Source organism: Rhinolophus sinicus, linkage group LG02 (genome assembly GCF_036562045.2).
Source record: "Rhinolophus sinicus isolate RSC01 linkage group LG02, ASM3656204v1, whole genome shotgun sequence".
Taxonomy (NCBI): domain Eukaryota; kingdom Metazoa; phylum Chordata; class Mammalia; order Chiroptera; family Rhinolophidae; genus Rhinolophus; species Rhinolophus sinicus.
In genome coordinates this window covers 52,521,034-52,544,943 of record NC_133752.1, presented here as the reverse complement: position 1 = coordinate 52,544,943, position 23,910 = coordinate 52,521,034, and the positions used below count along the sequence as shown (strand labels likewise).

Here is a 23,910-nt window from a genome sequence, read left to right as displayed (position 1 = left end):
ATTTGGTTTGTTTAAATCAGGATAGAAACAATGTCCACAATAGTTGCAATTGGTCAACATACAGATAGTAAAGTTTTTCTTAATAATTTCCTCCACCCCTTTTCTAAAATAACATTTATTTATTAAACAAACTAGGTCATTCATTCTGTAGAAATTCTCTCATTCTGGATTTGACTGATTGCATCATGGTAGAGTTTAATATGTCCATTTTTTTTTTTAATAAAAAATGGTAGTTAGATCTAGAGCCTTGTTTCAATTCAAGATGAATTTTATACATATAAATGTATATATATATATTTATATACATATAAATATATATACACACATTTTTCTTCTGGCAAGAGTATTTCATAGGTGTTGCTGTGCACTTCTTATTGCATTAGGAGGCACATAATATTTATCTCCCTTTTAGTGATGTTACACTTGACCAGTGACTTTTAAGTGTTGTTAGCCTGATTCCTTATTACAAAGTGCTCCAACTTTCACCTAATATTAATAGTATTAGCTATTTATGGTTAGTTGGCTAGATCTATTAATTCATCAAATAGCAAAATAGTGACTTTATAATTCTATCATTGTTTCTGTATTTATTACATAGAATTCTATAAAGAAGAAACTTACTTCAACTACGTGGTGCCCTGAAATACAATTCATACCAAAAAGGCAGGATAAACGCTAGTTTCTTTTACTCAATTTAATCTACTTTCAGGATATGAGTTGAAATTCTATTAACTTTCAATTATGAGAAATGAGTTTCCCCTAACCCAATCTACACCCCTTCCCAAGATCACCAAATGGTTTTCACTGTGAAACCTAGCAGAGCTAGAGAAGAGGATGGAACAGAACAGGATTGGGCAGGCCGAGGTATGGTCCAGGGATTTAGGGAAGGAAGGAATTGGGCCAGGGAAGAAAGAATACCTTAAAGCGGGCTCTAGGAGGTGGAATCTGAATCTTCTGAGCTGTCCCGCACATGGGTGCTCTCTGTGGATTCACTGAGTTCCTTCCTGTCACTGCCACTACTGTCAGCGACCGGGTTCCTCTCCTCCTGACCGGCCTCTTCAGAACCAGGAAGTGCACTGCCCTGGGTCTCCTGGGTCTTCCTGGAGACCAGCACCACGTACCTGCGCTTCTTTGGCTCCAGCTGCTGTCTCAGCTCATCTGCCATCTGTGAGAGATCTCTCTTCATGGCGTAAGCATCTTCTCCATCTGCGTAGTACTTGGGTTCCACCTCACTAACCTGAAAGTTGAGGGTGTTAGCATAGAGGTTCAAGGCTGCCCGGTTACTCTTCCTGACATGCAGGGACACGTACTTGGCGCCAAAGTTTTCTATCATGGCCCGGGAGGCCTGGTCCATCAGCTTCTGGGCCAGGCCGAGGCGCCGGTGTGTACGCTTCACGGCCAGTGAGGTGATATGTCCATGGGGAACATCATCTGGGTCCTCCTCCATTTTGGCCAGGACGTAGCCCACAATCTTCCCATCGTCGTCCTCAGCGATGTAAGAGAGCTGGGGCCAAGAAAGACCGTGGTAGAAATAGTATTTCATCTGGTAGTTCTCCGGCAGGCAAAGGAGGTTGCAGTATTGCATGTTCATCAGGTCGTCTGGCCGAGCATTGCGGACGTTCATAATGGCGGCAGCAGCGAGCAGAAGTCGGATTGCGGTGACAGAGGAAGAGGTTATTGCCAAGCGAAAGCGACAGGGGCCAAAGCCACGGCTCCGGGTAGTGCAGAGGTGGGAAGGCGGAATGACCAGGAGGCGGAAGGATCAGGGTTAAGAGGCGGCTCCCGGAAGTGCGCCACCTAGTCGCAGCCAATGGAGTTCTCACCTCATTGTGCATGTGCGTGCGCAAGGCTTAGGGGGTGGGGGAAGTGGAATTCCTTATGGTCTCATTGGTTTTAAATATACTGTTTGATCTATTGCTGTCATTATTCTTTTGTTTCAGTTTTAAGTTTTAAATTTGTATATATCTGGATAAGTTTTCATGAACTGGATAAACTCATGCAACCAGAATTTAGATCAAGAACCAGAATATTACATGCGTTCCAGAAGTCCACACTCGTGTGCCGGTCCATTCCCCACGACCTCCATGTCCTGAGAGCTAAACTAAGACCTGGACTTGTAACAGTCTATATAAATGGAATCATAGTGCATACACTCTTTTTGTGTCGTGTTTTTTTTTTTTTTTCTTTTTTTTCTACTTAGTATTTGTTTCAGCTACCTGTGTGTTGTTGGGAGTTCTTCAGACTATCTTATTTGATTTTTCATTGCCTAAATCTTATCACAATTTATTCATCCATGCAACTGTTGATGGCCATTTGTATTATTTCCAGTTTGGGAATAGTATGGATAGTATAGCTAAATTTTCTAGAACATGTCTTTTATTGACACATGCGTAGTTAACAAGGATTAGAATTATTGGGTCAGATCTTATGGTAGTCAACTTTTATGAATGCTGTCAAGCAATTTTCTTAAGTGGTTGCTCCACATTTTCGTTAACATATTTCCCCCATCTTTTTCATTTTAGCCATTCTTCTGTGTGGGTGGCGGTATTACATTGTGGTTTTATTTTTTATTCCCCAGATTAATAATGAAATTGAACACCTTTTTTTGTACACACTTATTAGCCATTCTATGTTCTTTTTTGAGAAATGGTCATTCACATCTTTTGTTCATTTTTCTATTGGTTTATGTCTTTTTCTCATTAACGTTTAAGATTTTATATATATATATGTGTATATATATGTATATATGTGTGTATATATATATATATATACATATATATATTCTGGATATGAATCCTTTCTCAGATATATTTGTAGTGAAGAGCATCCTACTCTATTGTTTGATTTTTAACACTCTAAATGATAATTTTTTATATCAAGTAGGAATTTTAATATACTACAATATGTCCAGTTTTTCAATTTCATGGTTAGTGCTTTTTGTGTCCTGTATAAGAAATCTTTGCCTACTCCAAATTCACAAGGACGTTCTTCTATGTTTTCTCCTGTAAACATTATTGTTTTATATTTTATGCTTAGATATACAATCCATTTTAATTTATTTTTGTGTGTATTATAGATAGAAGCTCAGCTACTTTTTTGCCTATATGGATCTAGGATCTATTCATCTAGTATCATTTATTGAAAAAAAACACCTTTCATTCTCCACTGTATTGCATTGTTGTCTGTGTCATAAATCTTAAGTTGCATTTTGAGATACATTTAAAATTTTTTATACCATCTTGATAAAGCAAGATTTGGCTTTTTTTTTTTAATGTCATCATCTTTCCCTTTTTTCTCAAAATAGATAGTAATAAAGTCCAACAGGTATTGGGCTGATTCTTGTGTGGTCTCCAGTACTTTGGGGAACCACAGAACTGAGCCCCCAGGAATGTGGAAGCATCATCTCAAAAAGCTGGCAGTAACTACCACTGTGTTAAGTTAAACTGCCCCAGTCAAACCCTGGATATATTAATGGACGTGTGGTAGGGCTTGGGCTCCAGCTCTTGGAAAAGGGCAGGGGTGGAAACTATTTGGAGAAGGTAATTGAGCTAAAGAGGACTCAGCACCAGGAGGGGCTGATGAGAGAAGTGGGTTAGGCAAAGGGTAAGGGTCTTCCTATCTTTTCTCCTACTACCTGAGGGCAGAGGCACAGTACTCCAGCAAAGAGCCAAAGTAGGTAGCAGCTACTTGGATCCCACAAGGGAGAGGGGTTATTTCTTTATTAGTGCAGAGAAGTCGCATTTTGTTAGCACCACTTACACTTAACCTGACGATAAGCCCTAGAATTATTTACATGTCTTGTACAAACTTCCTTCCTAATTTCCTAGCATATTATGAACTAGGAACTCAAACTCCAAAGTTTATTCTATTGTAAGTAGGTAGTCTCTTTTCTTATTAGCCAGTCATGGTTGTACACTAACTCATCTAGAATATGTGTGCGGCATTCTTTCCAATGAGTATATGCATGCCTTTACTAGCTAAAGTAGTCTAGAGTCATGTGATTTGTGAAACATAACTTGAATAGCCACTATTTTTTGTTGTAATTTAACAATGAGATGTGTTTTTATTACTGTGTTTCCCCAAAAATAAGACCGGGTTTTATATTAATTTTTGCTCCAAAAGACACATTAGGGCTTATGTTCAGGGGATGTCATCCTGAAAAATCATGCTAGGGCTTATTTTCTGGTTAGGTCTTATTTTCGGGGAAAAAGGGTAATAAGTTTTTAAAATTTAAGATACGATTTTAGCTCTTTGATATTTTGATAAGCTCCGTACATTGGAAAGTTTATTTCCCAGTAGTATTTCTACTCAGAAATTTCTCTTTTATGTTACACCTCACTCCATGGACAGGGATATGTGCTTTAAAGTGATATCGTTCTAAAAACCTAATCCTGAAGAGTCATTTGATTCTCCTATAATAGGTTCTTCTTTAAAAAAGCATGGACTACCAAAATTTGCATTCATTGTGTTCTATAGGAACATTCTTTCTTTACTAGCTTCCTAAAACATAGGCTTGACAAATGGGACAGATGTGACAAAATAGACCAATTTAGGAGAACTCAAACTCACATATTAATTATTTATCCATCATTTGTGCTGTTATCTCTTTTGTTTATTTTTCTCATTCCATGGGCCATGAAAGCAAGATGAAGAAGATCCTTGGGCCCATACAAATTTGGGAAGAAGAGATACCCTATTAATCAGTAAATTGTATTTGTTTGTTTAATTCTGTTTAATCTTAAATCTGAGGCCTAATCTCAGAGCAGAATAACAAAAAGAGCTTTCATAACCAGGTAGTTGGGCCCAGGAAGGGAAAGTGGCAGTTACCTTGGCTACAGTGGAAGCCAAAGAATTTCCATGCCTAAGTCATTTGTAGAGCAACACTGTTTATAACAACTGTTTTATATGGGAGTTGTGTGGTAAATAACAGATCATCAATGAATGGAGAAATAAGCATTATTATACTGACTGAGGTGATAAACTCATTGTTTCCTTCATTGTCCATTATCACAACACCAAAACTCATAAATTCAGTCATGGGGGTACACAAGAACAGAGAGCAAAGAAGAATTTTCTACATTCTCATGTTGTTGCATATTCCAGACCCACTTTTTTTCTGGCCCCTGACAAGGAAGATTTATATAAAACATGAGATCATTAATTTTGAAAAACAAATAATTTTTGAAGTTAACATTGCATTTGAAAAGCGGGCAGTGGCCATAAGACAGTCATGAAATTCCCTTTGCTTTGAAACAGGAGCAAAAAGGCTGAGTTTCATATAAGCCCAGCCACCTCTGTTAGTAGAAAAGTACAAAATTGCATATTTCATTAGATTAATATTAGAATGTGATCATGTCTGTAAGAGTGCCATGACTGTGTGGGACACAGCTATAATCAGAGAGATGCTTAAGACCAAAGTGAAGGAAGCCTCAATCAGAATAGCAGCTCTACATAGGCAGGACCGAGTGAGGGCAGAACTGGCTCATGTTAAGCAATGGGCCATTCTTTGTGAATCTGTGTTCATATCTAAAACAGTTCCTTTTTCCTCGTAGCATAAAAATATATGGGCTTATGATTACCACAAAAACTGTATGCTGGGTTTCTCTAGAAGGTTTGTTTAAAGGAGAGAAAAGCCTATTTGGCTTCTTAGGACAAAGGTCACGGCTCTGGGATGTTAGTTCTAATTGGATGCAATAGAAGCTTTGAATTAAAAGCATATTCAATATGCTATGTAAGCAATAGCTCACTATACCCAAGAGGATGGATGTTTGTGAAATTTGAATGGGCCTTGGGACCATGAGACTGGTTTTTATCCTAGTAGATGACCTCACTCCTGTTGGTATAGGGACATAATTTTCGAAGTAATGAATCTGAGACATGCATCACCATATATTTTTTACAGTCTTTGTAACAAGAAATCCTGGTCTACACAAGCAGTAAGATTTAAGTATTTAATCTTCCAATTAGGGCGTAGCTAACCCAAGGTCATCAAGTCTTAGAAAAGGGCGGAATTTTCAATGTACAAATTGTTATCTAAATTCCTTTCCAAATACGTGAGAACAAAGAAAGTCTTTCATTATAGCCTCAAGGAATTTGGGTCAAAGTGAATTTAAGGGGTCTGTTTGACTCTGGGTTTGTATTGGAAAAGAAAACAAATTAAAACAAAGATTGACTGCCATAAAATATTTATGTAGGAAGCAGGATAGCAAGGGGACAGGGTTGGGAATGACAAGAAGAAGGTAAGTATTCTGTAACATGTACTGCTTGATGATTTTTAAAATTGTGACTATCTCTGCTATGTTTCTTGCATTGCCAAGTGGATGGAAATGTGAGGGATTATTTTCAAGCATTTTCTTGATGTCAACCGATGATTCCACATTATAATGTATTCCAAAGGTAGGATATAAGCAATAACTGTTAATCATTGTGCCTATAGGAGAAGAGCCTGGAAAGACTTCAGAGAGACATATCTTGGCTTTGAGGCTTACTTATCTTTTCAGATTTGGCTCAAATATCCTCTCTTCTGGGAGGACTTCTTTGATGCCCTTCTCCCTGGAAAAATGAACTACTTCTTTATTTGTGTGTTCCTCTCAATCATATCTATATTATATGTGCATCATTTACTTTATTCTTAATTCCTATTCTCTTTGTTTCTTGAGGATATGACCCTATCTTATAAAAGTCATTGTTTTTCTAGGGACTAGTAAATTGCATGCTACACAGTGGGTCTTGAGTGAATGCTTATATAATATAATAAATATGTATTGCGGTATAAATATATTAAGACAGGCTAAGTAAATCCTTTCTTTATACAGTCCAAATAAGTTGTGATTATAATACATATTTTTGTGTAATGATCTCCAGTATTGTTGCTTAAAATGTCTAATGAGAAAGTATGATGATACTTATGCTACATCACTTTCTCTACTTAGCATTATTTTCTAACCAACTGCATTATGTACCACATACTACAATGTCTAGGCTACTCAGCTGTGATCTTGGTAGGCCACTTAATTTTTCTGGGCTTTCTCTTTTCTTCTCTGGAGGATTGAAATCTATATGTCAACGCTGTTACTTTGTTTTGAGAATAAAATAGGATAACGCATATGAGACCTTCATGCAGAGGATTAGTATTATCAAATGTATTTATTTATTTTTTTTGTGGAAAAAGTTATCTTGAAGCCCCAAAGATACTGATAGATATGCTTGATGAAAACAAAATGTTAGGTAAAGGAAAGGCAGCAGGTGCAGAATAGCAGAAATTATGAATGGATTAAAATAATTAGATTAATAAAAGTAGTAGTGGAATGACAAAAAAGCAAAGAAACAAGAGTCTCTAGCTTTTGAAAGGACACAAGAGGAGAATATGAATTTATATCATATTTTCCCATTTAAATCTTAATTTGTTCCATTGCTGGTTATGGAATCAGCCTTCTTTAAAACCTCACTGACGTATTTTATTCGATGATCTCTTTGCAGCATTGGATGAAACCAAATGCTCTTATCTATATTATGTATTAGTAGAGTGAGTAAGTCAGAAAAATAAAACCACCTGAGAAATTCTTCATAGAAATTTAAACAGAATCTAGGATGCCAAACTCCTACATAAATTGCTTTTGGTTTCCTGGTGTATGACTGGTTGCCAACATTTATAAATGTTGTTCCCTTATGATCTCCATGTTGCATGGTCCTGTCACTTTGAAAATAGTTGACTTAATTATTTTTTTATGTGTGTGCCAGAATTCAGTTGCTTAAAAAGTGAACTATCTCTCAAACTCAGTTTGCTAATAAACCTCAATGATGGTCTATGGGGAAAATATAGTTTCATTTTTCTAGTGTTTCTTTCAAAAAAATGTTAACAACCATGTTAAATATAGTTTTTTGGGTTGAACCACATAATATCTTGACTCTTTTATAGCTCTAAAATTCTGTGACTATTAGTCTAGCACAGATGAATTTTACTGTTGTTGGAGAGGCTGGTGGGCATCAAAGAGGAGAGAGATGATGTGGTGATATAATATTTTATTATCAAGTTGGAATTCATTAAATGAAAATCATTTTCTCTAACCTAACAGCAAATGACAGAATTTTTACACTAAAAGGGGAAAATTAGTGGATTCTCTTTTCCTCAGTGTTAGGGATACTTCTTTGTAGTAAGCAATTTGCTATGTGTTTCAAGGCACAGCAGTAACATATACAGAGTACCACCCTGTTGACACCCATTCCCGTAATTCTAGGCTAGAATTAATTTGCAAAGTAGAACATGTTAAAAGTGTCCAGTAATTTAGGGATACACAGCAATCCTTGCTAGCTGATTATTAAGAATTAAGCTTTGTGAAATCTGATTTAGCATCACTTTGTTACAAGAGACACGGATATATCTATGCAGTCTTATGGCAAAGTGTTGTTCCTGTCATAGATCTAGCTCAGATAGTTGGCTTTCATAATAGTGGTCACCAAATTCAGAAGTAGCTTTGGATTTGAAAAGCTAGTGTAAAAACAGAGATCTGACTTGCCTTTCAGTTTTTCATCAGGAAGATTCATGAGTTCAGGTTTGATAGAGTTTCTCAGAACCCTGGCTAAGGTAATTCCCGATTCACCATTCGGGATGTGTAAGCAAAACAGCTCAATATTATGAACATAAATTGTATGTTTCACTGGGACAAATAATTCACCCACAATAATATTGCTAGTTGAACACTGGTTTGTGATTCACTTTGTAATTAATTCAAGAAATGTGAAGCATATCTTCAAATATTTCTCTCCCCCAGTTTTCTGCCTCTGTGTCTTTCTCTCTCACTGTTATTAGCACTTGGGTGTTTTCTCTTGGCTTCACTTCCCCAACATAGCACAGATTGAACATGCAAAGCATACAACACAGGAGAAGGAAGATGACATGGGGGTCACTAGTCTCCTGGTTCACTTTGCTAATCTGCCTCAACTGCCATCACTAATTAGGGTGAAGAGATGACAACTACCATGGCTGTTACTGCTGTTGCTGTATTTAAATGCAGTTGGAGAGCCATACATAATTTTTTTCCACTTGATGAATTTATTACTCAATCTCTAATCTAGGAAGACAAGAGATTAACTTTCTAGAATTTGGGGATTATGTATTCTTAATGGTGAACTATGTCTTCCATTAGAAAAGAGTGTTTGCAACATATATGCAGAGTTTAAAAAATAATAAAATAAACACTCATGTACCCACCAGTGAACCTAAGAAGTACACTAACAGCAATACCTTTGAAGCCATTTCTATAACCCTCTCAAATAGTATTTTCCTCCCCCACAGGTAATCTCAATCTTGACTTGTATATTAACCATTCCTCATTGATATATGTTCTTGAACAATGTATTATTTAATTTTTCTTTTTTTCATACTTATATCAAGAGAGTCATACTGTGTATACTTTTGTGATTTGCATTTTTTCTCAGCAGGTTTTTGAGATCTCTCCATGTTGGTATAGTTTATTTAATCTTATCGTGATTTAGCATAGTATTGTATGACTATCATGAAATTATTTATTTATTTGCCACCCATGGACATTTGGGTTATTTCTAGCTTGTTTGTTTTTGGTGGGAGTTTCTTTCTTTTCCTTTTTTTTTTTGCTATTACAAACTGTGTTTTCTTTCTATTGCTGCATAACAAATTGCCACCAATTTAGAGGCTTAAATAGCATGAATTTGTTATTTTATAGTTCTGTTGTGGGTCGGGAGTCAGGGCAGAGCATGGCTCAGCTGCTTTTCTTTGCTTAGGACCTCATAAGGCCAGAATAAAGATGTTGCTTAGGACTGCAGTCTCCTCTGAGGCTCAGGGTCCTCTTCCAAGCTCATTCAAGTAGAATTCTTTGAGTTCTCTGAGATTGTTAGACTGAGGTCTCGATTTTCTTGTTACCTGCCAACTGCAGACTTTTCTCGGCCCAGCGGCCACCCACATTTCCCTGGCATGTGAATGAACCATTCCACAACATGGCAGTTTGCTAACTCAAGGCCAGCAAAAGAAATACCTTTAGCTTTGAATCTCTTCTACCTCTTTTCAGGGATCCCTGATTAGGACAGGCCCATGAAGTGTAGTGTTCCTTTTAATTAACTTAAAGTCAACTAATCAGATACCTTAATTGCTTGTGCAAAATTCTTTCTGCCATATAATGTAATATAATCACTGAAGTGGTATCTCATCATATTCACAAGTCCTGCTCACACTTAAGGTGAGGGTATTATACAGGGTACATATACCAGAGGGTGGAAATCTTGGGGGCCATTTTAGAATTCTGCCTACCACACAAATGATACTATAAATGAACATTCTTGAATATATCTTTTGTTTATTTTCTTGTAATTGTAAGAGTTCTTTCTATGTTTTCAACACTATTAAGTTTCATTGAACTGTTTCAAAATATTTTTACCAGACACAGCCACCATTAAGATAATTTCTCTTGTATATATCCTCAGTAACAATTGGAATTTATATTTCAATTGATTTTTGTAATTTACATTATTGAAGTCTTATCCATCATTGGTTAGATTTATTCCTAGTTTCCTTAATTTTTTATTGATATTGTTATTTTTGAATTATGTTTACTAAATCATTGTTGCTGAAAGTTTTTGTACGTTAATCTTACATCCAATGAATTCACTAAATCATCTTATTACTTTTCATAATTTATTTGTAGGTTTTTTTTATTTTCTATGTGGACATATGTTATTTCACTAATAATGACAACCTTTCCCCCCTTTTCTGTCCATATATTTTGTATTGCCTTTTCATGTCTTATAGAGATGGCTAGGTCCCTTGTACAATGTTGAATAAAAGTAATAATAAGCATAATCTTCATATACTTTCTGATGTTAGAGGTGAAACTTTTAATGCTTAGTCATTGAATATATGCTGTTTACTTATGTTTTGGGTGGATATGCTAGATAAGCTTCTGGTCCTTGTTTTCACAAATTGATATAAAATTTCAAAGGAATTCTAACAAAACCTTAATAGGAATTTTGAGGAACTTGACAAAATGGTTTTAAAATATATATAAAATAGAAAAGGGCTCAGAATAATAAGACACCACTGAAGGTAAAGAAAAATATATGGGGACATGACCTGCTAGATATCAAAACTTATTATCAGAGATGAAGGTCATTTCATACATAAAAGATCTGTTTATCAACAGGACAACAGGATAGAACAATTCAAATAGTTTTTGCAACTAACAGAGCTTCAAAATATCTGAAGCAAAAACTGATAGAACTGAAACAAAGAAATCCTCAATTACAGCTGTAGATTTCAATATCTTGCTCTCAATAACTAACTAAACATGTAGAGTGCAAATCAGTAAGTATATAGAACACTTGAACATAATATCAACCAACGTGACCCAATTGAATTTATAGAACAGTTTATTCCCAAATAGCAAAATCTATAGTGCACATGGTAATTACCAAAATAGATCATATTCTGGTCCATATAACAAATCGGTAAAATTTAAAAGGCTTTAAATTATACAATACATATTCTCTGACCGTAACTAAATTGATTATAAAATTAAATTAGAAATCAATAATAGAAGATACTGGAACATACCCAAATATTTGGAAACTATACAATGCATATTTAAATATCCTATGTATCAAAGAAGAAATCACTACACTAGGGCCATTAGTATTTTGAACTAAATGAGGTAAAACTTTATTAAAAAAAAAAGAGATGTAAATGATATTTGTAATGTCATTGGTAGATTGGATGGTAGATTCACAGGTGTTTTCTTTGTTATCATGCTTTAAAGCTTTAATACATATTACATATATACTTTGGTTTATATTTAAAAATATATAATTAAGAGATAAATGGAAATTTGTCTGAAATAAACACATGGAGAATACTCCGTTAAGAAAGACTAATGGCATAATCCAAAGTGGATTTGGGCTAGATATATCCACATGATAAACTTCAAGTTTAATATAAGAGAGCATTAAATCTTGGGCCACATTACATGAAGTCACTTCATTAATTGTTGCTGTTTTTACTTCTAAAAACATTTGACCTTGAATAAGACCTGAGAACATATCACATCCGATGCATGTTGCAAGTTCAGGTTCTCTCTAGTCTTTGTCAAAGAATAGAAAATGAACATATGTGCTCCATGCAGTTGCTTGTATCATTAGGCATTAAAAAAAAAATCCACAGCATCTGCAGTTCCTTGTTTAATTAGATCCTGAAGCAATAGCTGCAGCTGAGCCATTTATTGCTTCTGTAAACCAGAGCCAATAGAGGGAAGATGTTTTTCCTAACGTCACTTCTGAAAGGGAAATATGTTGGCAACAGCATACATACGTAGGTGGAACAACTCCGAGTGAGGAACTAAGACTGACCTCTGATGTAATGGAAACAACTAAAGAGAGGCAGCATGTTTGTCATCTATTGGCAAGACATATGGGAGTGGGGACAGAAACTTGCCCATGACATAAGGCAGAAAACACCCATATTTTACCAGTCACCAACCAAAGGATAATATCAATGAAATGTCAGCTCCTAATTTAGTTTTTATCTTAACAAAATGAGTAAATACTTTCACTCTTAAATCATATTTTAATTTAATGAGATTTTTTTTTTTGGAATTGTGTGTGTGTGGAAAATTTTCCTGAGCTATACTCCTCAATACAAACACAAATTTAATCATTGTTAACTTACTTGATTTTTCTTTGAAGTTAATGGTTATGTTTTTTTTATTGTTGGTAATTTTAAATTATTATTGGATAAAAAGTATATAGAGTCTTCAAATAGCTATAATTTACCCAGGCAACCATTTACCATGACAAAATGTTAGTTGCTCAAAATCATTATGTGTATTTTCCTAGTTGTTGGAGATTAAAGTGTAAATAACCCTTCCTTCCTTCCCAATATTGACAAACTTGTTTTCTTAGATTCCAAACTTGATTTTAAAAAAAGATTATATCATAAAAATTGCATAGAATATTTTTACTCTTGGCTATAAAATGCATGTTAAAATTTTTTTTTTAACATTGACTGTAGCTCAGGAAAATGACATTTTTATAATATCAAATGGGACCAGAAAAGCATGTCAGATTTATAAACTGTTTGTACCTACAAAACTATAGGAGTGGGAGTGGAAGGCTTTTGAAGAGGGTTGGCTTGAAGCACTTCATTATTTTGAATGCCCGATTAATGTGCCTAGTTTTCTGTTCCTCACTTTTATGTGGGGGTTGGTCTGAAATGCAGTATATTATGCAATGGTTTTGTCACGTATCAGTGATGATATTAACAGTCTAATGCTAAACAGGCTCTGAGGAAATGAAGAGGGAAAAAAATGACTTACTATATTTACCCTGAAACAAGATTCAATCTGCCACTGTATTTAATGCTATATTTTTCATTATCTCACAAGCATATGTTGAAACTGCTATAGATGATGAAGTTAGCTGCTGGGCAGAGTTATCATCAATGCTTTCCATCTTTATTTTAATAAGAGGACCCATCAAATTGTTTGTGACCTTTGTCAAGGGCTTCCTGGAAGACAAGAAACCTAACCACAAAATCACTAGCCTGGAGCCCTACTGAATATTCAAAACCACCTTTCATAGAATAAAATGTCTTATAACAAAGCCATTGTTTCTGATAGAGCTTTGCCTTGAACAAAAGGTCCAGAAGCTAAGGGTAACATTTTTTTTCTTTAAAAATATTATATATGTAATGATGGATAGTGATCACGTTGGGTCTGTAGGAAGAACACGTTTCCTTAAGGTCAGTACATCCTTAGAAATAATAATCCTTGCTAGCACTTAGGACACTGGAATCTTGGTTAACCTTGACACCATTGTAAAAGCAAGCCTCCTGGGCTAGGTGAAATTGCCATATTTAAACAGCAATAGTAGCATCTATTGAGTGCTTACAACTGTTGCTTTGCTAAGCTCTTTACTTAGTTATCTCATATAATCCTTACTCTGGAGATAAATCCTGTGATTATCTCTGTTTTATAAACTGGTAAACTGGACAGAGAAAGACCAAGTAACCTGCCTAAGATGCCCCAGTCAGAGTGGGAGCTCAGATGATGACGCTCCAACCAAAGGAGTCTGATTCTGGGTGCCTAGTTACTGCTCTATACAGAAGGGATCTGGACTCCCCAAATTGCTGTCTTTGGGGATGGTCTTACTTATTATATAAATGATATACCTGGCATTTCTGTCAATTAAAAAAGATACAAGAATGTGAGAAGTGTTTGGCTTCTGTGGTACACATTCAATTGTCTTGATAAATTATAAGAACAGTGGATAGCCTTTTCCCTTTAAGAAGGTTACATTTTCATTCTAGAGTATCATAACCCATATCTCTAGCTTGAAAATATTTTAGACATATATTTGTTCCTATCTGGAGACCATTATTTTGTAGATGGCATTTACTTTATTGATATGGATTAAGTGTGTTCCTACACAATCAATATGTTAAAACCCTACCCCCTAATGTGATAAAATTGAAGATGGGGGCCTTTGGGAGTCATGAGGGTGGAGTCCTCAAGATGGGTTTCCTGGCCTTATAAGAAGAGACCAGAGCACCTCTCTCTCTCTCTCTCTCTCTCTCTCTCTCTCTCTCTCTCTCTCTCTCTCTCTGTCTCTCTCTCTCTCTGTCTCTCTCTCTGTCTCTCCCCCACCCCCATTGGATTCTTGACCTCCAAAGAAATACATGTTTGTTGTTTGAACCACCCATTCTAAGGTACTCTGTTACTGCAGTCTGAACTGAATAAGAAGGATGTCATTCACTAATTTATTGCCATCACACAAGCAAGAAAGCCTTAGCTAATATAAGCAGGTGCTTGCAAGCTAAAGCTCGTTATTCTTAAGTGGAAAATGGCCAACACTCTGATTTGTAACCATAGGTATAGAACAGTTCAATCCACAATGAAAGAGAAAATGAATATTCACCACTCTCCTGTGTCTGTCAGTTATGGGAAAATTACTGACAATAATATAACTAACACATTTGAACTTTTGGTCTTTTGTGCTCATATCCTAAGTTTTATTTTCCTACGGTTTTCTATTAGCAATAGTATATTTTTCTAAAACTCTCATATAGTTATGTATATGTGAAAATAGTATCTGTTAGAGAAAAAGCAGTTCCCTATTTTAGAACCTCACTATTATTCAGAAGTGATTTTTAAATCTTGACTAGAAACAAATATTTAACAGTGATAATGCAGTGAAATCATCTTTCTTTAGAAAAATACTACGTAAAGTGTGGTTACCCAACTGGTGACAGTATCTAAAGAGTTTGTTACTAGTCCATCATGTACTAGGGAGCCTGCCCCAGAATGGGAATTAACATATTGCTTCTTCTATTGAGAATGTCTTGTAATAATAATAATAACAATAAAACTATGTAGCTGAATCACACAGTGTGCTTCTGGTGAAGTTGATTTATATTCCCAGACAGGAGTAGGTAAGACATAGACCACTTTCAAACTGGACTTTCACAATTTAAAACCATTTTCCTTACTGGATTGTCTTTGTTAAAAGCATTTATCTATTGCCTTTATTAAGATCACTTAGTCTCTGTATTTCTCAAAACCTTGGTATAGTCTCTGTATTTCTCAAAACCTTGGTAAGAACATGAAACAAACCTCATCAATAGTTTTCAATGTCCTCATTTTTTATATTAAGTAGTTACTAATAATCCTAATATTTCTTAATTAGTAAACACATTATTAATTGTTGAAGTTTTAGGATAAAGAATTCTGAACTAGAAGTTCTAGCACATAATTTGAGTTCTTTGTTTGCAGAATAGCCATATGTTGCTCACTTAATCTTCTTAATAATCATTTTCTTAAAAAACAAAGAAAATCTCTTTTTATTTAAAAAACAAATCATAGTAATTAAAAAACATTCACATAAACTATTCTTTTAAAATTTAATAAACATGTCCATATCATTATTTCATAGAAATCCCAGCATCTCGTTATTATAAACAGAGATATTTCAAGAGCTATATTATGAAGCAATGCCTTGAGTTTGCCCAAACTAAATGACTAAAGCCCCTGACACTGAATTTCAATCATATAATTTTATGTATGTACATCTGTTAGTTGAAAAATTGAATATACACTGTCAAAATTTTTTAAACTGAAAGCTGTTTTATAACATATTTTAAATGGAAAAATGGAATACAGTGTTATTCTCTTAGCTCGTTTCATTCTTGTTTGTTTTTTTTTTAGCTTCAGCAAAGAATTCCTGTCACAACATTAAAAAAATATGGAGAGTCTTCAGCAATGAAATTGATAATGAACAAAAATGAAAATAAGACCATGGTTAATCATAAAAGACATAGTGAAAAGAGCAAATTAGAATTTAAAAGTGAGGAAAATATATAAGTGGTTACTTATATAAGAGTTACATAGTTAAAATAATGTTGTCCAGTCCAACCTGACAATCCTTTACACAATGACATACAAATGACACCCCTAGAACAGGTCTTCTGTACAGGATTAGTCCTGAATGGCTTGATCTAATTTGAACATGATACCTCTTTTCAGCTCTTTTCAATCTCTCAGATCACTTTTTACTGGTCATTATTTAGTTCTTATTTGGCCTAGCCTCTTAGGGGCTACACATGAATCTTTCTATCAGTGACCTCATTCTTAGAACACATTCATGGAAGAACAGGGAAAATAGCTGTCCTTATGTGAACTGGCTCCCAGGGTGGAATGCCCACATGTTTCGCCTTGGGCTATGGTCAGGACTCAAACAGATGTCATGGAAAGTCTTACTGCTGTTTTGTCAGTTAATGCTGATTGACGTAATACTACAGTGGTTGCCACAAGAAGTTTGCAAAGAAAACATATGCCTTGAGGATAACAATACTGATATTCTTTAGACTTGCAGAAGGACAGTTTTAGAAAAGGAATGTTACTTGAAAATGGTCTCTTATTTGTACGTCTTGGTTAGCATAAACTTGGCTAACTGTCTCTCGCTGTTGCAATTGCAGTCTGTACACTAAGGTGGTAGAAACCATTATTAAAGGACTAAAAGTGATACGAAAGAAAAAGAGTGGAATTTGGAGTCAGGAAGGTTAATTCTAGAGTACCCATTGGTAGAGCCCAGATAAGTCTCTTTCTCTCTCTGAGACAGTTGTGGTTAGATGTCTGCAAAACAGGACTCTTAATTCCTAGTTCATAAGATTTTTTTTTAATATTAGAAGAAAAATACATTAAAGACAGCACAGATGTTAATAGACATTAAGTGATCAATTAATGCTGAAATATAATTTCATCTAGAGGCAGATATGTTCATTCTTGTTTTGTAAATGTAATTCTGGCTTTCTGTAATACTGAAACCATTGCTAGATCTTAATATAAGGGTAACACTTATTCGTCTGTTCCTTCACCTTGCATATTCAGTGTATATGTATGTGCACATAGAAGTGTGTATATGCACACCTATATTTGCCTCTAAATTGAAATGCTTTGCGGAATGTCTGAAGCCCATGTAGTTTTTTTTCTCTATGTCCATGAATCCCAGGATAAGAAATTTTGATTCCGCGTATCTCATGACATTTGTTTGGATGATTAAATTGATATAGCAGCCACTAACAATGCTATCTGCCAAATGGTTCTGCATTCCTTTGTCTTCTTTGAGTATGCCCTTGTTGGCTAAAGAATCAGAGAAAAAAACTTCTAAAATTTGATTTTTCTTTGTAAAAGCAGATTGGCTATATTCCAAGGGAACAAAGCCAGATTGTCTTTGGAAACTGAAACTAAAACCCTGCATTTGTGATCAGAGAATTTAGTGCTACCATTTATTAATACTATTTTGATAGCCAGCACTTGAAAAATAATCTGTATGAACAATTGGGGAGTCTAGCAAAATAGTTTTGACATTTTGCTAACATTAGTGCTTCAACACTGAACCATCTGCTAGAGAGTTCCAAGTCTGAATGAAAGGTGTAAACCTGGATTAGCATAGATATGGTTTTGTATTAAGTTTGGCTTATTCTCATCTCACTGGATGTTTTCCAGTTCCCTTTGGAAGCCAAGATTGCCATTGTAGAGTGTAATGCCATATGTTAAGATTCATAGGACATATTACCTAAAAGTCATGAGTTGTAATACCATGTCTCTTTACAAAACTGTGGTTAGAAATGTTTGTATAAATGCACCTCCAAAGAAAAATGGTACCCATGGTTAGGCAACACTATGCAACACTAATCTTCAGTATCACACTGAAGATTCCCTGATTCAGTATATTTTGAAAACAGTCTAATCCTGGGATAATGAAAAATCAACACCTTTTTCTAAGTGTATGGATCTTAGAGCCAGAGGACAGATCCGAGGAGTCATTGGGAATGAGCCAGAAACTTTCTCTCTAAAACAATAAAATCACCAAGAAAAATGACTCCAAATGCTCAAAAGCTAACCAAAATGCTATACGTCTAAGGGCAAGTCAAAAATAGCAGAACTTATTATGTTACTAAAGAAAATGTAAAGAAGAATATTTTGTCCTGGTGAATATTTTAAAATGTCATGTATACATACACATATTTCTCCTCACATACAAACATACACATGGTATTTTCTAGTTGTTAACCAAAGATTCTGCAGGTTATAAACAGAGCTTGACACCTTTCTCTAATGTTATTCAAGAAATGGATAAAGGGAGTTCATCTTGGGATCCGAAAATATTACCCAATATTTTGGCTTTTTGGAAGCCAAAGAAGGCTTTGGAACTGCTAGCTCTGTGTTTCTTTATGCACAAATAGAAGGTAAACATGTTGAGCTACTATTCTAGTAAAAGCAATTGACTTGTGCCTTCCTAGCTACATTCCCTTATTCTGGTCCCATGCTATGAAACTTGTTAATGCATAAGAATTCAACTAACTTTGGGCAGGAAGAATGTTTCTATATTCTAACCAATGTTCTATATTTTATAATCTAACTAATATCCATAGACACCTACTGACAGATACACATTTAAACTTCTAGAGTACCTGGAATAAGATCATTTTTGATTAATGTCAAATGTTAGAAGAACATACTAATCATTGTGAGAAACAAAGATAAATTTTGAGAACCAAACTTCAGTGTACTGGCTTGTTCAATCTTCTGGATATGTGACATTTATTTGTTTTATACATGAATTCATAATGAAAGATTAATCAAGATTGGTAATTCTATAAATCAACTGTAGGAGACTGATACATTTCTATACTTAATAGTACAAATAAGTAATTGATTTTTGTTAGTAACATTTCTGTGTATATTTCAATGACCTAATAAATACGACATTCAAATGTAGTGAATGCTCCCCCATATATCTGGTCCTTAGTATAACATTTCCAAATCCTTCGGAAATCATATGGAAGTAAGATGTTTTCATACATACATACATATAAATATGTACATTTAATGTAGTTATTAAATCAATACCTACACCCAAACTTGCTGGCCCATATTTTCTTAGCTCCAATCAGACTTAATGGTCATATACTCAAGGCTCAGTGTCCCTGTGGGATCAGCATGATCGGCTGTCACTGGTTTCACTGACATCTGTCCCCACAGTGAGACAAGCTGCAACATGAATTATTGAAGACACACACACATGCAGATCTGTGTCATGATTACGCCAAATAATACATGTTGCCACACTCTTGAGAGCTGAAAGGAGTCATGGCTGACATTGTCTTTAACCCTTTTTGACAATCTGCTACTGTGTTACCGATCTGAAAAAGAAGCACGACACTATTACATTTTGTGATCTGCTTTTGTCTCAGGAAAAAAAAAAAAAGAGTCATCTTCCCCCTCCACCAGAATTTTTATCTGCTCTCATTAGCAGATATTTGCCAAATGATTTGAAAATGCTCATTTTCTTAAATCTTTCTGTTTCATCAGACGATTAATATCCTGTAGTTAAATGATAAAAACAGAATTAGTCTCCTCATTTGCAAAATGATTTCAGTTTGACAGATTAGTGGATATTACTTCACTAAAAGAGTGTCTCTAATTGGGGGAGATTGAAGCTGCTTACAAAAAATAATAAATGCTTGCATCAGTAATCTTTTCTAAAGTTATGTCAGAATTTAAACAACAACTTGGGTGATATTCTTACCAAACAGGAAATATCCTCCATAGTAACAACTCAAGGGTTCATCATTTGAATATTTTGAACTACTCTGAAGCAGTGCTATTATAATACAATCCCAAAACTTCACAAAAGTGTAGCTAACAGTCAGTTTTATCTATTATACTTTTTTATAGCTTTATGTTTTTTATTAAGGGCTGAATTATATATATATATATATATATATATATATATATATATATATATATATAATATAAAATTCTGGGGAAAATTATATTAATATATTACTAATGATGTTACAGTTTCAAATATAATCCATGAGGTTATATTTGAATAAATTGCTTAACCTGTCTTAGTTTTATTCTGCTATTAAATGGCATAACAGCTATGTACTTACCTGTCCTTCAGGGTTGGTTGTATAGATAGAATATACCAACAGATGTAAAAATGCTTAACAAATTCAGAGCACTACTATTTAATATCCATAATAGCTGTTTCATAAGCTAATAGCTATTATAATGACATTCCTCCAAATATTTGTATTTTAACAAGAGGATCTAGGAAATTTTCCAGTAATTCTAGCTACCCTGTCTTATTTTCCACTCCATTCTTATTCCTATTTCTAAGGAGACTGTCAAACACTCAGGGACTTAAATGTTGTCTGTGGCTCTTAGAAACCCATTTTTGGCAAGGCACTTGGAAGAATAGAGTTGGACTCTCCAGTCTAAAAGATTTGGGTTTTCCAAATTCAGAGTCCTTTTCTGCAATGCAACCCACTGCAGATGCAGATATCATCTGGCCCTTTTTTCATGGCCTGTGGCAACTGGGGCTCAGAACAAATGCTGGTTCTCTGGCTATTACTCTTGTTGTGAGTAATAGACTATCCTTTGTTTTTGACCCAGGACTCTTGCGTCTTTTGCCAGCATTCATGAAACTGTAGTGGGTTAACTTATTAGATTCCAAGTATGGTAATATCTCAGACCCTGCACAGTTCATATTTCCAGAAAAATACCCCACTATGTCTCTATCCTGGAGTAGTTACCCCTTTCATAAAGAGAGATTTGGGGTTGGAGTAGGGATGGTGACTTTGAAATAAAGGAATTATAAGGTAAGAAAGAATGAAGGGAGAAGAGTCTAAATTCACTATTCACTCCTACCAATGCTAGGCTGTCAATACGGGAAGGTTTAAATGTAGCGCAAACCTGATGGTATTGGTAATAGTTTCTTGTGGACAGATATGGATAATAAATTCCTGATTCTGTACCTTTAATCTGTCTTCACTCACCACCCAGCAAATGCCTCTGACCATAAACCAAAGGAGCTCCAATGTGGTTTGTAGTCATTGCCCAGAAAAATTGCTTATTTCTCTCCTGACCTGCTCCCATCTCTCATCCAACTCCTAGATCTTGATATTCTTATCTGGTTAATACCCTGTTTCTTCATTTTAAACCTGGTGTTTTTCTGGCTATGAACATCAACATACTTTGATTAAGGTGTCCTTTCTTTCTTGGATAGTATGGTAGAAAATTGTTTAGTAGCTAGTATATATTTCTTCTTTTTGTTGTTGTTGGTGGTGGTGGTAAAAATAGCACAAACCCTTTGGACAGAATGTTTTCCCCCTACTCTCAGCCACACACACACTTGGATCAGATCAATTCCATTCCAAGCTCTAGGGGTAGGCCATGATTGCTTAATAAGCATGTTTTACCCCCCTCTATACAGTGATTCCAAGATGCACAAGTAATTAAGACTGAATCTCAGGTATTTTGCTGGTTCTGCTGAATCAGATCTTGATGATTCTGAATAAGGAAGGGTAGTTCTGATTGTTGCCACACCCATAAACAGACCTGAGACAATAAAGGAGACAAATGGAGAGAAAGAGAGAAACAGGTTTATGGTCACATCATTTTTCATGCTGGATAATATTTATTAACTGATGCTATTGATGGACTTTGCATTCAAGCAATACCATAAACTTTCTTCTGTTTTCTGTTACAAGCAAAGGGAAATGTCTTAATTAATAGATAATATATATTAGCCTGAATTCAGCCCTGTAGGACTCAATTCTTGGTCTGGGACCAGCTGTTGTTCCGGTTCAGCCCATATAGACCCTTCTAAAGTGATATTTACAATATTCTGGAGAAAGATTTTTTTTTAAAATGGAAATTGGGAAATAGTATAGGTGAAAACCATTGTTTAGGAATGCAAGTGGACCCAGTAAATTTGTGTTGCCTCTGCGTGGCTTGAGTAAAATTTTGAAGCCAATAAAGTTCGTCCTACGGATTCAGCATCTTTTTTTATGTATCTTTTTTGTCTATCGGAATTCTGGAACTTTTTTCTCCTTATATCCTGCTTAGTTGCCAAGAACCTTGCACTCTTTCCAGACCCCTGTTTAATCTAGTTCTTAAAAATTTTATTCACACGAAAGCATTGGTTCGTGTGTGTGTGTGTGTGTGTACTCCCTTAAGAATATGTCCAATCTGTGTCCTTTTTCTCCAATTAATCACACAAAGGCATTTAAACAAAATTTTGCATATAGTTTAAGAGGGTTTATTATTCCCCTAAATCTTGTCTATGCTTCATGTGTCTGAGGTCAGGAGCCCATTCACAAAGTTAAAAATGACAGATAATAGCTTTACGTGTTAACCCCACCTCAAAATATTGTCATTTAAACAGCAGTTAAAATCTTAAATGAAAGACAGAATTTTAATTGTGTAACTTTGAGCATTATCCAGTGGTAGTATAAGATAATTTGGATGGAGGCATCTTCTTTTCTTCCTTGAAACTTCACTGGGTGAGGCCTTACCTATTCTATTCTCACCGACCTAGTATATGAAACTGGGAATTAATGGGAATCGGGGAGCTGGTTCCTAGTCATGTATTAGGATAATAATTTTCTGTAATGATGTAGTAATGTATTAATGTATTATGTTAATAATGTAATAGTGCTGACTCTGTAGCAAGCAGATTTGACAGCTGTCTATATGAAGTAATTTTCACATTATGCTCCATTATTCCCCAGGCTAGTGAGAGACCAGAATAAGCATAGAAGAAGGTAAGTTTCCTTTCAAACTCAGAGTTAAAGGCATACAGTTAACTAAATGAAAAAATCATAAAGCACTTTGTGGTGCTTGACTACGATGTGTAAATTACCAAGATTGTATGAGTATAAAGTTGTTTTCTGCCAGGATAAGAGAAAACATGTTAAGCTCTACTTGACTCCGTATGTTTCATAATCCAGGCAGGGTATGCATGTTATTGTAAAATTCCATTTAGAGCCTATCATATACACCACACTTTAAATATTATTTGCACACAGCTGCAGTATATTTTGCTTCTGAATATTGAAGCAATTTGAGCTACTTTTGGATTTCTAAGGACCGAGTAGGGAAAATTGGGATGAGAAATCTTTATAAAGAATTTATAGTCTCATTTAAAAGGTGATTGAGGGAGAGAAAATCATTTTTCAAAAAATCTGTAGTTCTCTGTTCTAAGTCAATTATGAAAAGGATATATGGAAAATACTTTTATTGTTTGCAGTTGATATACTTGCCCCCCCATGTTAATTTATTTATGAGTATGCAAATTTTATGTAAAATTAGGAGACTCCCTGGGGGTATAACATTCTACTGTCAGCAAGATATTCCAAAAACAGATGTTTTAATATAGTGTTTAGGATTTGATGAGGGAAATTATGAAGTGCTATGTGAAGTCAGTTTTTTGTAATTTGAAAAATTTCAAAAGCATATTGATGCAGTCTTCCTTAGAATAGATATAAAACCCCCTTTTACGAGTAGTAAGAGCACAAACAGATTTAGTGTGGCAAAAAAT

The 23,910-nt window shown here is 35.0% G+C and overlaps 1 protein-coding gene across 1 annotated transcript; it reads right to left on the bottom strand.

Moving 5' to 3' along the window:
• Window positions 1-931: 931 nt before the first annotated feature.
• On the bottom strand, window positions 932-1,679 carry NAA11 (N-alpha-acetyltransferase 11, NatA catalytic subunit). Its single transcript, XM_019719966.2, has one exon. It carries the CDS (start codon window positions 1,622-1,624, stop codon window positions 932-934), a length of 693 nt encoding a protein of 230 aa, XP_019575525.2. The 5' UTR covers window positions 1,625-1,679.
• Window positions 1,680-23,910: the final 22,231 nt, after the last annotated feature.

What these genes read in the sequence shown, in the direction of transcription:
- NAA11 (XM_019719966.2), bottom strand. Translation starts at nt 1,624, where the DNA reads ATGAACGTCCGCAATGCTCGGCCAGACGACCTGATGAACATGCAATAC.